The sequence below is a fragment of the Platalea leucorodia genome, assembly GCF_965183815.1.
Source record: "Platalea leucorodia genome assembly, chromosome: 9".
Taxonomy (NCBI): Eukaryota; Metazoa; Chordata; class Aves; order Pelecaniformes; family Threskiornithidae; genus Platalea; species Platalea leucorodia.
Genome location: NC_138831.1, coordinates 36,759,946 through 36,773,763, shown reverse-complemented (window position 1 = coordinate 36,773,763; position 13,818 = coordinate 36,759,946). Strand labels below are relative to the sequence as shown.

Below are 13,818 nucleotides of genomic sequence, written 5' to 3'. Positions count from 1 at the left end.
AGTACAGCTCTCATACAGCAATTGTAATCTTACCTGTTGTACATTTTTATTCTACCATTGGAGTGTATTCTCCTTCCATTTTTTAACCATGAAATTTTGGGGACAGGATTTCCTTCTGCCTGACAAGCAAAACGAGCAGTACCAGCTCTAGGCCTTGTTAAACTTTCCGGCCATTCCACAAACGAAGGTGGAGCTACAGATAAGTAACAAGGGGAAAAAAAAAAAAAAAAAAAATCAAGCCCCCACAAATGCAAGGGCAGTCAGAATAATAATGAATTTTCTACACACAAACCTCTCTCCTCAGGCCACTCAAATACACATATACCCATGCAGAAAGCACATTCCATGTGAACAAAGCACATTTGTTTAAAGATACATACTATCTGCACAGATTGCAACATTTCTACACAATTTTGTTCATGCATTTATGAATACAAACAAATCAAACTCCAGCCTATGACATACTGCTCACGAAGCATACATATATTACATATTTCTACTTTGTTATGAGATTCTTTTCTGTGTTGAAAGACTGTCTTTCCAGAGCAAACATTGCACCTGGGTATCTCCAAGTGCAAATGAACTGCTAGTTTATAACTCAGATGTTGAGTATCTGACACTTCTTATCTAAGTCAACTGACAGAAGAAGGCAGCCACAGTTCTGTGATCTGTTTCATCCCTGCAGTCTCACTACAGCCCTTGGCGCACTATGCTCGAGATAAAAATTCAGCCCAGTACATAGCACAGCTCAAGACAGACACAAGTTGTTAAAACACACTGTGGAAGTCAAAGCAGGCTCACCCAGCACAGTGAGAGTTGCCATTGCTACTGTGAAGTTTCGTGTGCCTGGAATAGTGGCTCGACAGACATACACGCCGGCATGCTGCACCTTTACGTCAGAGATCATGAGGTTCCCATTTCCAAGGACACGGGTATTGAAGACGTCAATGGACTTATGGTCTATTTGAGAGAGTGGGAGAAGAGTGGTTACAAAGCTGTTCAAGGTATCTAAATAATTTATCTAAATAGGGTTGCCTAGGCAGTAATGGCATAGACTAGTGTTTAAAAGTCAAAAGATGCAAAGGGAAATCACAGATGAGCTTTCAGAGGTTTCCATTTTGCATTCGCTTTGCTCTTCACTCTAGTTATCTGACCATTCAGGTGGTAGGGTCTCACCACTTGCTAAGTGGTTTATATCTGAAATTCACCATCACAGCTAAAAAACTAATGCCATTTTCCCAGTTAAGTCTCCCCAATTGCCTTGCACTATGATTCAGTTCATCACTACCAACACCCACATCATCTTTACAAACAGCGATCGTCTATCTCCTTCTGAATTATGCTGGGGATGAGTACATTTGATTATCATATATTTTCTTTTATTTTCACAGCAAATGCTCTATGACTGTTAGGTAACTTTTTTCTTACTTGTTTGTCTTTAAAAGCCACTGAATCAACGAGGAAATACATGTTTATTTCTCCCACTTTTAGAAATAAAAATGTAGGAAAACTTTTCATGCTTCTACAGATACAGTCCTGACTTTCATATTTAGGCACATGTTAGAATAAAAAGAGAGGTAGTTTTCAGGGAAAAACGTGACACGCTGATGAATGTTATTATTCTCATTGCACTCCCTCTCTTCACCCCTTCTAGGTAGACTACTCTGGGTTTGACTATACCTATCCATAGGGCTATGGCCCATTAATGCAAGGTCCAAATCACATTCACATACTGCTTCTAAGAAGAAGGGGAAAAACATTTCCAGGATTGTTTCATAGGATGCAACCACTCCAACCTGCACTAACTCACCATTGATTCTGCTCCAAGTCACAGATCCCTGGAGGTCACCACCCTACTGGCACTTTGCCCACACTTTGCCAGGGGCAGTGCGGGATTGACAGCAGAAGTGGGGAGTCCAAAGCCTCAGAAAACCTCAGGGCTTCTTAACAGCAGTATGGAAGAATGCAACTAAAAGTGTTTCACTTATCCTTCCCTAACCTACTAATCGTTACCTACTACATGAAGCCTCAGAACAGTAACCTAATTGCTGAAATCCTTTCTTTCCAGTTTCACTTCCTCTCCAAAGGCTGAAGGTTGTATGCTGTAATTTTAAGACCTACCTAACCGGCTCCATGAGATGATTGGCTTTGGATTCCCTGTGGCTACACACTCCAGTATGACAGTTTGATGAAGAGATGCCGTAATGTTTTGAGGACCAGCTATTATAGATGGCTTGTGAAAAGGCTTCAAGTCTGAGGCTTTGGAGGGAAAAAAAATTTAAAAAAAAAAAAAAAATCAAAGAAAGTGAGAACAATTAAACAAAAACTCAATTAAATATGAAATAAACCATGACTTTTTTTTAAGGATGCTTAAAATTAAATTTACACCAAAGCCTTATTTCAGTAATTGTGAAAACTTACACTGAACAATATTTTAGCCACAAGACACAAGTGAGAAAAATGATTATTTGGGCGAGTGGTTCAGAGGACAGTTACAGCACTTCAACACATGTAAGTGTTTTTGCTATGATGTAGAAAAGAACATAATGCCATTGAAAAAAAATCTCACATGGTGAGTACCTGGAATAACACTCAGCACTGCCTCAATGCTTTTACGTCTATTGGCTATTGTTGTGGCAACACATCGATAATTCCCAGCATCCTTCTGTTCAACACCATAGATCTGAAGAACTCCTGTAGGTAGAGCAGTTATCCTGTCACAGAAACAAAAAAAAAAGAGTAGATAAATGTTCAGCCAGTGAACACCATCATGGAATTAACTACTTGATTTACAAACAGCCACTGCTATGCTGATCTGGGAACAGCAGGCTGGATACTCAAAAACATTCTCTATACATGACTCACCTCCCCGCATTTCTGAACAACAGGCGAGATTCCCCCCAGCACCACAATGAGAGCAGAGGAATTTACTTTCAACAAGCGATCCTTCTCACACTCAGAAGCAACCATCCCAACCTTCTTTAGCCAGCTACTACATTCCTGCTCTTCAGGTTGGCCGATGTCTGGCAGCAATTTCTAATATACTGGCATAACTGGTATACAGTTCCCAGAAACCCACCTCTGCTTTCAATTTTTACGTTTCTCTTTTTACCTTCCTTTGAGCGCTAGGTATCTTAGACATGTTCAACAAAAGTTACATGTCAAGAAGGATGGGAGTAGGTTCAACGAATACAATCTGGACAGAGAAAGAATCTAGCAGGGAGCAGGCTGTACACTTCAAGTTAATCAATTCAAGAGAAGTCCCCCTGCACAGAATTTCCCTAGCCTGAAGTGTTTTAACTCAATTTTCTGTACATATAATTCTTTATTGGCCCTCTAAAGAAAAACAGGTTCAGCATCAATTCTTCTGTGAAAGCAATCCTGCTAGTTCAAACCACTCCCACAGCCAAAGTCCATCTATTCTGCATCCCACAGCGATTCCCAGTCCTGAGGATGACTTGCATACAAAATTCTCCAATGACAATTAATAGGTCAATGATCACTGTGTAGACAATAGTGGGTGATTCTGGTCTGCACTCACAACACCAATTTAAAATTCATTAACAGCATAACTATTACTACCTAATTTAATAGTTGACATACTGTATACATGGAACCTTTTTATGTAATGGCATTGCAAGTATTCAGATTTTCTTCTTGTAGCAGGCTCAAAATTATCACAGAAAATAAATTACATTCTAAAATGTGTAACTCTACATACCTGTCCACCACTAAAGGTAAAGTTGTTCGATTCACTTCCCATGTCACAGTGGCAGGAGGGTTTGCTGTTATTTTACAGGCAAATCGAGCTACTCCACCTTCTTGGACCTCAGTTGAAAGTGGCTGGACTTCAAATGCAGAAATAGCTAAAAATAAGAGAACATGGAATTTAAAGGACTAAAGTGAGGAAAAGTTCCTGGCTAAACCAAACTCCAGATCACAGATCAACTTGCAAAAATACCCAGAAATACTTCAAATATTCCTCTTTTCTACATGCAAAGAAAGATAGGTCTAATTACCTTGTCAACTTTGCTCTATAGCATGGTTTCACTGGTTGAAGGTTTACTTAAAATAACTGCTTTAACCTAATTTGGTAAAAAAAAGTTTCAATGAAAATGAAAATGACACTCTCAAATAGAATTAAGCAAACAAACTGACTGGCATGCATCTGGAAAGCATATCAATTATTAAACTACTGAAGTTCATGTGAATTCAACTAGTTTGGGACTGACCCCACTATACCTCAAAACTAAAATATGACTGCAATAGAAAAATTCCAAAACAACATTTGGTTCCTGACAGACATATTTTAGTCCCTTAATAACACTCACTTTAGTAAAAGCATTTGGAGAGTTGTGCAAGTTCATGTTTGATAAGAAAAAGAAATCAAAACCATAAAAGACCTCAAAATAAGTTTAATCATGTAACAACAGTTTCATCCCAACAGTCCAAGCGGTTGTCTTATTCACAGGGCATCAGTATAATTTCAAGCATTTACAACTTAAGAAGTTCACAAAAATTGAGCCAATTGAAGTGGCAGATCAATAAATACCTTCCAGCTAACAGACACCTAAGAAATTGATCAGTAGTTGGATTTCTTTGCTCAGACGATAAAAGCCAAAGGGAAAGGAATACAAAACCTTCTAATTAATTGCTCTATTTACTGCTACTTACAACATAATTTACAAAAAGAACAACCCTGCAGCGGCAACTCCTTTTGGATAACTCGCAACACAAATAGTTCCACACACATTTCCGCCCCCTGTAACTGCACAGGGAACAATCTCTGCATAAACTCAATGGTACTGATCTGTTTTTTAAAAAAAGCAGATTTGAAATAAATTTATACTCTTGTAAAAATTACACAGAAACATGATTTCAATAGATAAACCAACAGTACTGAGTTACCCATCTCTTAACATTCAAGTTCTGTGTTGAAAGAATTCCTCTATTTTACTTGTTTATTAATTGAAATGTTTTTTCATCCTATTTACTCTAATATGTTCTCAATAATACTCTTCTGCGTAGAAGACGCATACAGTACTGACACACACCAAGCATTCTAACAAATGCTCCCCACCCCTTGTCATTTTAATACTACTGCATAGCATCAATAGATTAATATTGGAGTGTGAAGGAAACGTGACATGACCTGGTTGCTTTCCTCTCCATGCACAAATTAACTCCTAACACGGGCCTAACTACTTAACTTAAAAATTCCTATTAGTAGTATACCTATTCCACTTCCCAGATCAGAATAAATCCTTTTTTTGCACTGCATTCCTGTAGTTGCATCAGCACTGCAGGAATGAGCATTTCTAATCATGAAAGCAGAGCTTAAGTATTGCAGCTTTGTGAACAGACCTCCCAAAGATTGCAATTAACTTAACAAGACAAGCAAACCACCTTGTACAGCAAAATCACCTGAAAGCAGTTTAGGCCACGTGGCTGTTGGAAACTAGGTCTGGCACCTCAAATGTAATTCAGACTCCCAGGACACAAGCAGAGATGCTCCTGGTATCCATTTTTACGACCAGTCCCATGCTTTTGGCAGCGGGTCCCCACAGCCCCAGGACACTCTGCAGTCTGTTCCCTACCCACCTTCACAGCAGACAGTACCAGCCTCTCTCACCAGCAGAATTCAACCCAGTTCCCTATGTTCCACTTTTTGTTCGTTCTTTCACTTTTGAGCAGAACCAGGTTCAAGAACAAACAAACAAAAAAACCCCACAACTCACATAAAGATGTTACAATATAAGTCTTAATTTGAAGCCTGTAAGGAGGAGACACAAAAACAGTTCTCTCCTTAACAGGTTTTGTTTTGATTGCTAAGGTATCATCAGAAGAAAAAAAGAGACTTAGTAGTTCTTTGCCTACTTACACAAGTTCAGCTTCACAGAACAGAAAGACTCAGTGCAAGTCAAATAACCTGCATATACACCAGGTTGTTCCCATAACTCTAAACCTTATGGATTTGCTTTCTGCTGAATTTGATGCAGTCCGACCCTCCTGTAGTTTTCCACCACAGAAGGGAGAAGGGAAGAAAAAAAGAGGAAGGAGGAAGGAGGAAAAGAAAAGAAAAAAGGAAAAAAGGAAAAAGGGAAAAAAGGGAAAAAAAAAAAAGAAAAAAGGCACATCCAGGTTTGTCTCACTTCCTCCCTCCCCTCCCTCTCTAATTCCTCCCTACACAGAAAATGTGTTTTCACCTGGAGTCAGAATATTTCCCTAGTGCTGTTCTTAATAGATTTTCTAACAGAAAGCGTAGTGCTTTGCATTCTTCATTTGTTTACTGAAAGTATGATGTGGCAAATCAGGCAAGTCTGCTTAGCTTTCAAAATAAAATCTCTAGGAATGTAATAAAGGCATAGATAATAAGAACAACACAAATCAATGTAACATGAGTTTCAGAGCCATCATGTAGCACAGCTGCACCACACAGCCAGTGGTATAAGAAAGGACCATTTTAACAAGGCAGAAAGGTAATTATACAGTCTTATTGAAGCAAAGCTCTTGCACACCTTTAAAAGTTTCGTCTCCATAGGAACTACAAAATCACACCCAGAATTTTCTTATATTGGTACAATTATTTAAAGGGACAGAGTAAGACAACAGAAACACAATATTCGGTTTTCATTTATGCATATAAAAAGAATGATTTATTTCCATGCATCCGCTACATTACAGCTGAAGATTAAAGACAGAAGCAAGACTCTCAAGAACTACAAAAGAAACTGAGGAAAATTAGTATTTCACAGAACACAAAATGTCATCATAATAGCAAACAAGAACAGATTCAGCTGTACTACTTAGAAAATCCAATGCAAGTTCTTAATTGAAGCTGATATTTAAAGAACATTTTTCCACCTGAGCAAGAACAATGCATTTCCTCAGAAACTTAATCTTTAAAGACAGCAAAAGTCAGAACTATGGAGAACTGCACAAAATCTTCAGAAAAGCTCATTAATGTCACTAAAAGTGGTTTTAGAAACAAAAAATCCCCACATCTCTTATCTAAACTTCTATGTTGTTTATCAGTTTAGCTCAGTACTTGCTCCTTCTAGATCTTGTTTCTTTACGCAAATCTCTGGTTTCTTCTTAATTCTGACTTCATTTGTTCCAGTAAAATCTGTTTTTACAAGTCTATTGCTGTCTCGTGAAACCTGACCTCTTTGTAACAGGCTTGTTTTCATGGCAAGTGCTGATACCAACTCAGAACCCCAAGAAAAAGTCATTAAAGCAGTGCTGTTAAGAGGCCAGAGCTCTATAAAATGGATAAGAAACAAAGTCTCAAGAGACATACGTTGTTCCCGAAAACAACCCTGCAAAACACAATAAATGTAAGTGCCTTTTTATTTGAGTTTTCCCCCCTCTTCTCCAGTCTATTTAATCATTTTGTTCCCAGATTTATAGCCAAAAGAAAACAATTAATGTTACTCCAAGAACCTGATGCTCTCACCCTTTTTAACCTGCCAGATAGTAAACGCTGCTTACAGAAGAAGAAAACAATAGCTAGAAACTGTATTTACTTTTATAAATTCCTGCGATTTCCGTGATGGGAACGTGTGTTTGTGTAGTTACTTTTGAGTATGAATATCTTTGATGAGATAAAACACACAGTTCTGTCCAGTATTCCCTCATTTACCATGGAGGCAAATATCCACAGGCTCAAAACCCAACCGATTACTTAGTGTCACACACTGATTAAACATTAGAGAAACACTGCTGGTGTCTCCTGCACCATACACAGATTGAATACTATCCTGCATACATGAAAAAAAAATTTTGTGTACCTAAACAGGTTTACATAGATCTAACTATTAAGGTACAAAAAAGTAAAACTTAAGAAGCTCATCCATCACATCTTTTGTTTGTTTGTTTGTTTAGTGAAGCAGTCCTTCACTCACTTCAATTATATTTAAAAAAAGAGATAAAAAAACAAACAAACAAAAAAGAAACACAACACACCCACTTCATTCACTCCTGCAATGAAGCCCTGAAGCTCGTTCAAGCACAAGTCCAGGTGACTTGTTCCCTTATATGCTGCACTTTCTACTCACACATTTTGTGTCATTAAGTGATTTTCTGAATGAGCTTTCTTAAGAGCCAAAAGAAATTCCAACAACCTAAATGTTTATTATTGTTAGAGCTTGCTGGTTTCATCACAGCGGATGCTAGTCCAAGACTGGACTGCAACTGTATAATAAAGAAACTGAAAGAATGGAAGATAAAATCCCTGAACTGAAATTACTCCCTGAACTGAAACAGTAGCACAGAACTGGGTTTCATGTAACCAGAAAGCAGCAAACATTGAGAAACTCTCCAGCACATGATACCAACCACTTAAGTGTTTCTCAAGAGATAATGGCCACTCAGATAGATGAACTGCTCAGGTGGAAAGAACAAAAGTGCATAATGCCATTTATAGAACTTACGTGTTAATGCTATTGAGAATTACACAATAGCCCTAACCCTTCAGACGAAACCAAGAATCTTTTCCTTTTTTTTAATTCTCAGGCAAAGAGGTTTCACTTGAGAAAAATAAACTTGCATGTTGAAGAAAAGCTATGGCTTTTTCCAAAGAAATGGATTTCAGAACAGCACATGATAAATTTAATATCAAATGTTCTCTTTTTGATCTAGTTTTCATGATGGTCTCTCTGAAAGAGTGTTTAAAAATGCAACAAATATACACGTGTATTAGATTTTAGTACCGAAGCCAACCTGCACATATTTTCCTCGAATTTAGTGTGATTTCTCAGTCCTTGCAGAAGTGAGGCTTAAAACAGATTACGCCATGCCTTTTGGTACATGGACACATATTTCCAAATGATTTGCTACTCAAATGGCACACTCTGGTCTGGATCTGGATTGGAAATAACCTTTACATGAGTACTGACAGATCCAGACACACGGCAAGACTACAGCCAGATAGTTGTTCTCCCCATTTCTGATGAAGCGGCTGGAGTACACAGAGCTGGAGCTGTCGTCAGTTGATCTAATGGGTGGATCTTTGCTGAGTTTCCCAGGAGATGCTAGTAAAAATTAAATAAAGTATTTGGGAGCTCAAGTTCAGCTTAGTACATACAGTCCAGAGGTGAATGTTACACAAATGGAGCAATATGGGTGAAGTTTTTCATAACTGTAAGTGAAAAGGGGTTATTGTGAAAGGATGTTCTGTATGTGCTACCACAAGCACAGTGATTTCTTACATTCACTCTTAAAATTCTAACTGTGTTGTTTGACCTAGAATTATTATTTTGAAAATGCAAGGCATAAAAAGGAGAGATTTCAGGAGAAAACAGAACCTGACCTGTAAGGAAAGAATAAAAGATCTGGGACCTGATTAGCCCTGTGAAAGGAAACTGAAGAGAGAAGTGCCAGTCTTATAAATATACAAAGCAGATATTACAGAGGACAGGGAGCGATGACTCTCAGTAATCAGTAAGAACAGAAAAAGCACGAAGAGGCTTCAGCTCTAGCAGGGCAAGTTCAGGTGAGGTTGCTGAAGGGAAATGTATTAGCAAGGAGCAGGCAAGTAAAGGAGGCAATACAACTGCTACCAAAACGGGTGCCTGGGCTGTTACCTATCTTGCCTGAGGGCTGGGACACTGATCCTACCACTTTCCTCACACCAAATGCTACAGTAAAGATCCTTTAATGAAGAAAATAATTTTGTCCTTCAGAAACATCCACAATCTATCAGTGTTTTTTTTTCCCCCCAGGCAAAATGACAATTCAGAGTAGGTTTGTATGAAGAGGCTCTTCAGTTTTCCAGCCCTCTGCCTCCACCCCCCTTCTCTTTCATTCTTCTTTGCTTTTCACAGGTTTATCAGTGTAGTGTATTTTACATCGATAGGCCCTAAAATCTGTGGAGATAAGATAATGAAGCTAGTACATAAACAAAAGGATATCTAAGAAAGAGTCAGTGCCAGAAGCACCCCTCACAACAAAGTAGAACACAACGATCCCCTAAGGCATCGCAGACAGCTGAGGTGTGCCACCGCTTAACCTCACCTGGAACCACTGTTGCTGGACAGCGGTTTGTACCCTTGCTATTCAACAGCTGATGCAGCTGAATAGCTTTATCAATATTCAGTATTATCAATATCCTTACACATCTCCATTCTTCTCAAGCCAAGTGAGTCAATAAACTTCTTTCAGAGAAAAAAGTGACAAGATGACCAACAGGTACCAGAGGTAACCTCTGATGCCTCAACAGCTGTTCAACTACATTGCAAAGAGAAGGACAGCCCTACTGATTTTTAAAAACAAAATATCAGCCTACTTATTTAAGATTATATATTCAGAATTTGAAAACAAGTTGAATTGGAGAGAAGTTTTGCAGCAACACAAACCTAAACTGTTCAGTCCAAAAAAACCCTGACTGTCTTTAATCAGTATAGGCTGCAGTCTAGAAATGAGTGCTGCTTTTTTAGAAAGATATCCGTGCAAAGAGAACAAGCACAAAGCGCATGGGGAAATCCAAATTTTTCAAAGTAAAATATTATTGGATTTTTTTTTTTAATTATGAAGTAGGTTATAACCTGTTGTGTTTCAATTTAAAATTAATAGTTTTAATTAAAAAAAAATCCTAAAGCCAACTTTGGCATACAACATACAATGATCATAGTTCCACACTAAAGTATGGAACCTTAAACACACAAGGAGAACCTCTCCAGATAACTGTAAAGTCTCATAAAATAGGATTTCTAGGATGCAGGTAGATGACAGCTCCTGAGGCATTTAAAATGCCATATTTTTACTAAGCTGCTAATGAAGCAGCTTATACGTCAATTCATACAGAGGCACATAGTCTGTAAATGTCACCTACAAGGATGTGTATTTTGCTCAAGGGATGGGAACATGCTGCTCCTAGTTCACTACGAAATGTGGCTGCAGGTCTGATTTAAATTATAACTTACATTCTAGATAGGAGACAAACATCTCCTTTCCATTATTATTTAATGGCAATATAATATCCTTCCAATGAAGTCGCCAAAGTACCAAGAATCGCCCAACTGATTCTGAACACCTTCAGTGACCACTAAATATGAATATAAAATAGTGGATATGCTCATATAAAGTATGAACATCAGAGAACTCTAAATTCTAGCAGGGACTGCTTTGAGGCTCTTGTCCTAACCTGTCCTTACAATTCACTGCGCCATGATGCATTCAAAAAAATTTCAGTAACTGCTAGGCTGCTAGACCAAGACCGAACACATGGACCAGTATAATTTCCTTGTAGTCTCCTGTCTGAATCTCTTTATTGTCTCTTTTTTCCCACTTAAGTAAGTTGTGAATTTCTTGGCACAGGGACTACATTTTTTTCTGCATTTGCTCAATTACAAGCAAATGCTGTCTTCTGCATGTATGAGGCCGTATCTCAGTTTACAACAATCTTAAATCCATTAACAAGGAAGCTGGATTTTTTTCGGGTTCTCTTCCCCTTTTTTTTTTTTTTGGCAACTCTCCTTTTCAACTTTCTGTTCATTAATGCATGTATTAATCAGCAAGACTACCATACTGAACGTAGGTGCTACAGTTGATGATAGGGATTACAATGCTCAGCTTTTCCTTATAGATTCCTATTGACCTTTTTGGCCCAAATTATATCTGTTTTCAGCAAAACACCATGGACAATTCAGGTAACTCCACATCACTGGCACTGTCTGCTCTGCAAAAATGCAGAACCTGCAGTGGTGTGGGTCAGTGAGGACACGAGTAGGACCAAGATTGTAAGATAAAATTTGCAAAGTGTCAGCCTGACTTCACCCAATGAATAAATTTCCTCTATTTAAAGAAAGTAAAATCTAAAAAAATAGAAAAGGAGAAAGGGGACAATAAACTGAAAGAAGTATTATAACTATCTTGAAGTCCCTGTTTGGATTACTGTAGTTAATTGGACCACTTACACAGAAAAAGTACTTACTTTCCAAATAAGTACAAGTAGATCCGAAATTGTAAGTCATTCTGGAAAGTAACCAGACAACAATTTACTGTTGTCACAGTGGAGGCATTGCTACAGCTGCAGCAGCAGAGAAGAGATCAAGAGAAAATTGAATTTTACTGGTATACTGCGATCAGATGAAGACAGCAGCACCATGCTAAAGAATATGTCTTCATATAATTATGAGCTAAATATCTGAGGAACAAACCATCTGACATCCTCTTCATTGAGCTGGATAAAATCCAACATAATTGGAAGAAAACCGAAGACAAAATAGTAAAACAACTAAACACACAGACAACGGAGGAGACTACTTGTTGGATTTTGCTTCTTGCAAAGTATTCTCCTTTAACTGGCCCTTCTCTAACTCCAAGGATCAGACTCGATTTTATCTTACCTTGCTTTTCTTTGAAATGCAACAGTATATGTTAACTTGGGACCAAAACATTAGTCCTCTAGACTTCTTGACCACTCCAGGCATCAGAAAGATTTTTTTTCTGAACTATGGACCTCTGGTAGTTTAGCTCATAAATGCAAGCATCTGCAAAGACTTTCTCTTCCTTCAGTCTCACTCATTGTCTGCACAGATATTTTCCTCCTCTTAATGGCTATTATTTAAGGCAAACAAGTGAGTTTGAGACAGAACTGAGTTCCGTCTGTAAGAGAAACTGATATCATCCAGAACACATTTGGCCCCTTTCAAGCACAAAGGAAAAGTGTGAGTTCATTCTGACTGTTATAAAAGAATAAAGAGGAAGAGATCGTAATTCAAACATACTGGTAATGGCATTCCTGTAAATTATCAGAGATTTCACTCTTCTGACAAATTGGAAGTGTGGCTTTTTCCCTAAAGCCACCTGTTATTTTTAATTTCTGCCAGAATGGTTGGAATAAGCTTAACTAAAATACACTTTTTCTATACCCTTGCATTTTAAAGAAATATTCTGAAATTGCATAGTTTTGTACTACTATTGCTTAAAACTTTAGTTTAATATACTTATTTTTAATTCATAACCAAAGACATATACAGTGCCAAACACATGATACTTGAAGTCAGTTGGAACAAAATGAGTATTTTTTTTTTTTCCCCAGAAGCCTCACAAAATAAATAAATAAATAAAAACCATATAGGCTGCTGACATCACTGCCAAGGTGTTAAGAACTCATTATGAAAATTCTGGATAACACTATATCAGGTGCTTAACTTTTTACACTAGAATTTTAATTTTTTTTTCTCTCTCTATTAATCTCTGGCAGTAACTGCTATCACACATTGCCATATTAATGAGCTGAGATAGCCTAACAAAAACAACTGATAGCAATAAAACAACCAACCAATTGTCCTCTCCTTCTCCCCAGAATCTAAAACCAGGGAGGGGACTGTAGTGTCCATAAGCTCATACTATGCCTCCCCCCAAATTTATTAATTCATAAATTAGGGCTCTCAGGATGGTTGTTCTTCTCACTTGCATGCTTAGAAACACCTGTAGTACGAAAGGGAGGAGAATAACGACCAATTCTGTTCCAACTACCCACACACGCTGCACAAGCTGCGTACCTCCGCATACTTGCGGGAGAGAAGAGCAAAATATTGCACATTATCCTTATCTAACACACAAGGAAGTCTTCTTTACAGGTTGAATCTCCAACACCAGTATCCACAGATTTTAATGTCCTGGAACTAACCTGAGCCCAAACAGGTTGGGACCTGTAACTCCAACTGCCTTTCTTAACATTTCAAACAAGCTTTTCCAAACACTTTCACTTCCAAAGATAACATACATTGTAAAGGATTATTGAACCAGTTCATCACAATTTTAAAATCCATACAGGTATATATATAAATATATAGTATAATTGGGACAGTT

At 37.9% G+C, this 13,818-nt stretch overlaps 1 protein-coding gene across 1 annotated transcript in view; it reads right to left on the bottom strand.

Annotated features, from left to right (window-relative positions):
- PRTG (protogenin) overlaps positions 1-13,818 on the bottom strand; it is a gene marked incomplete at both ends in the record, with an annotated part of 89,113 nt that overhangs the window by 47,205 nt on the left and 28,090 nt on the right. Inside the window, 5 exons of the mRNA XM_082322050.1 lie at positions 34-193; positions 802-960; positions 2,122-2,259; positions 2,581-2,714; positions 3,722-3,866. Coding sequence (XP_082178176.1) covers positions 34-193; positions 802-960; positions 2,122-2,259; positions 2,581-2,714; positions 3,722-3,866 — 736 coding nt within the window. The remainder of the gene's footprint in view (positions 1-33; positions 194-801; positions 961-2,121; positions 2,260-2,580; positions 2,715-3,721; positions 3,867-13,818) is intronic.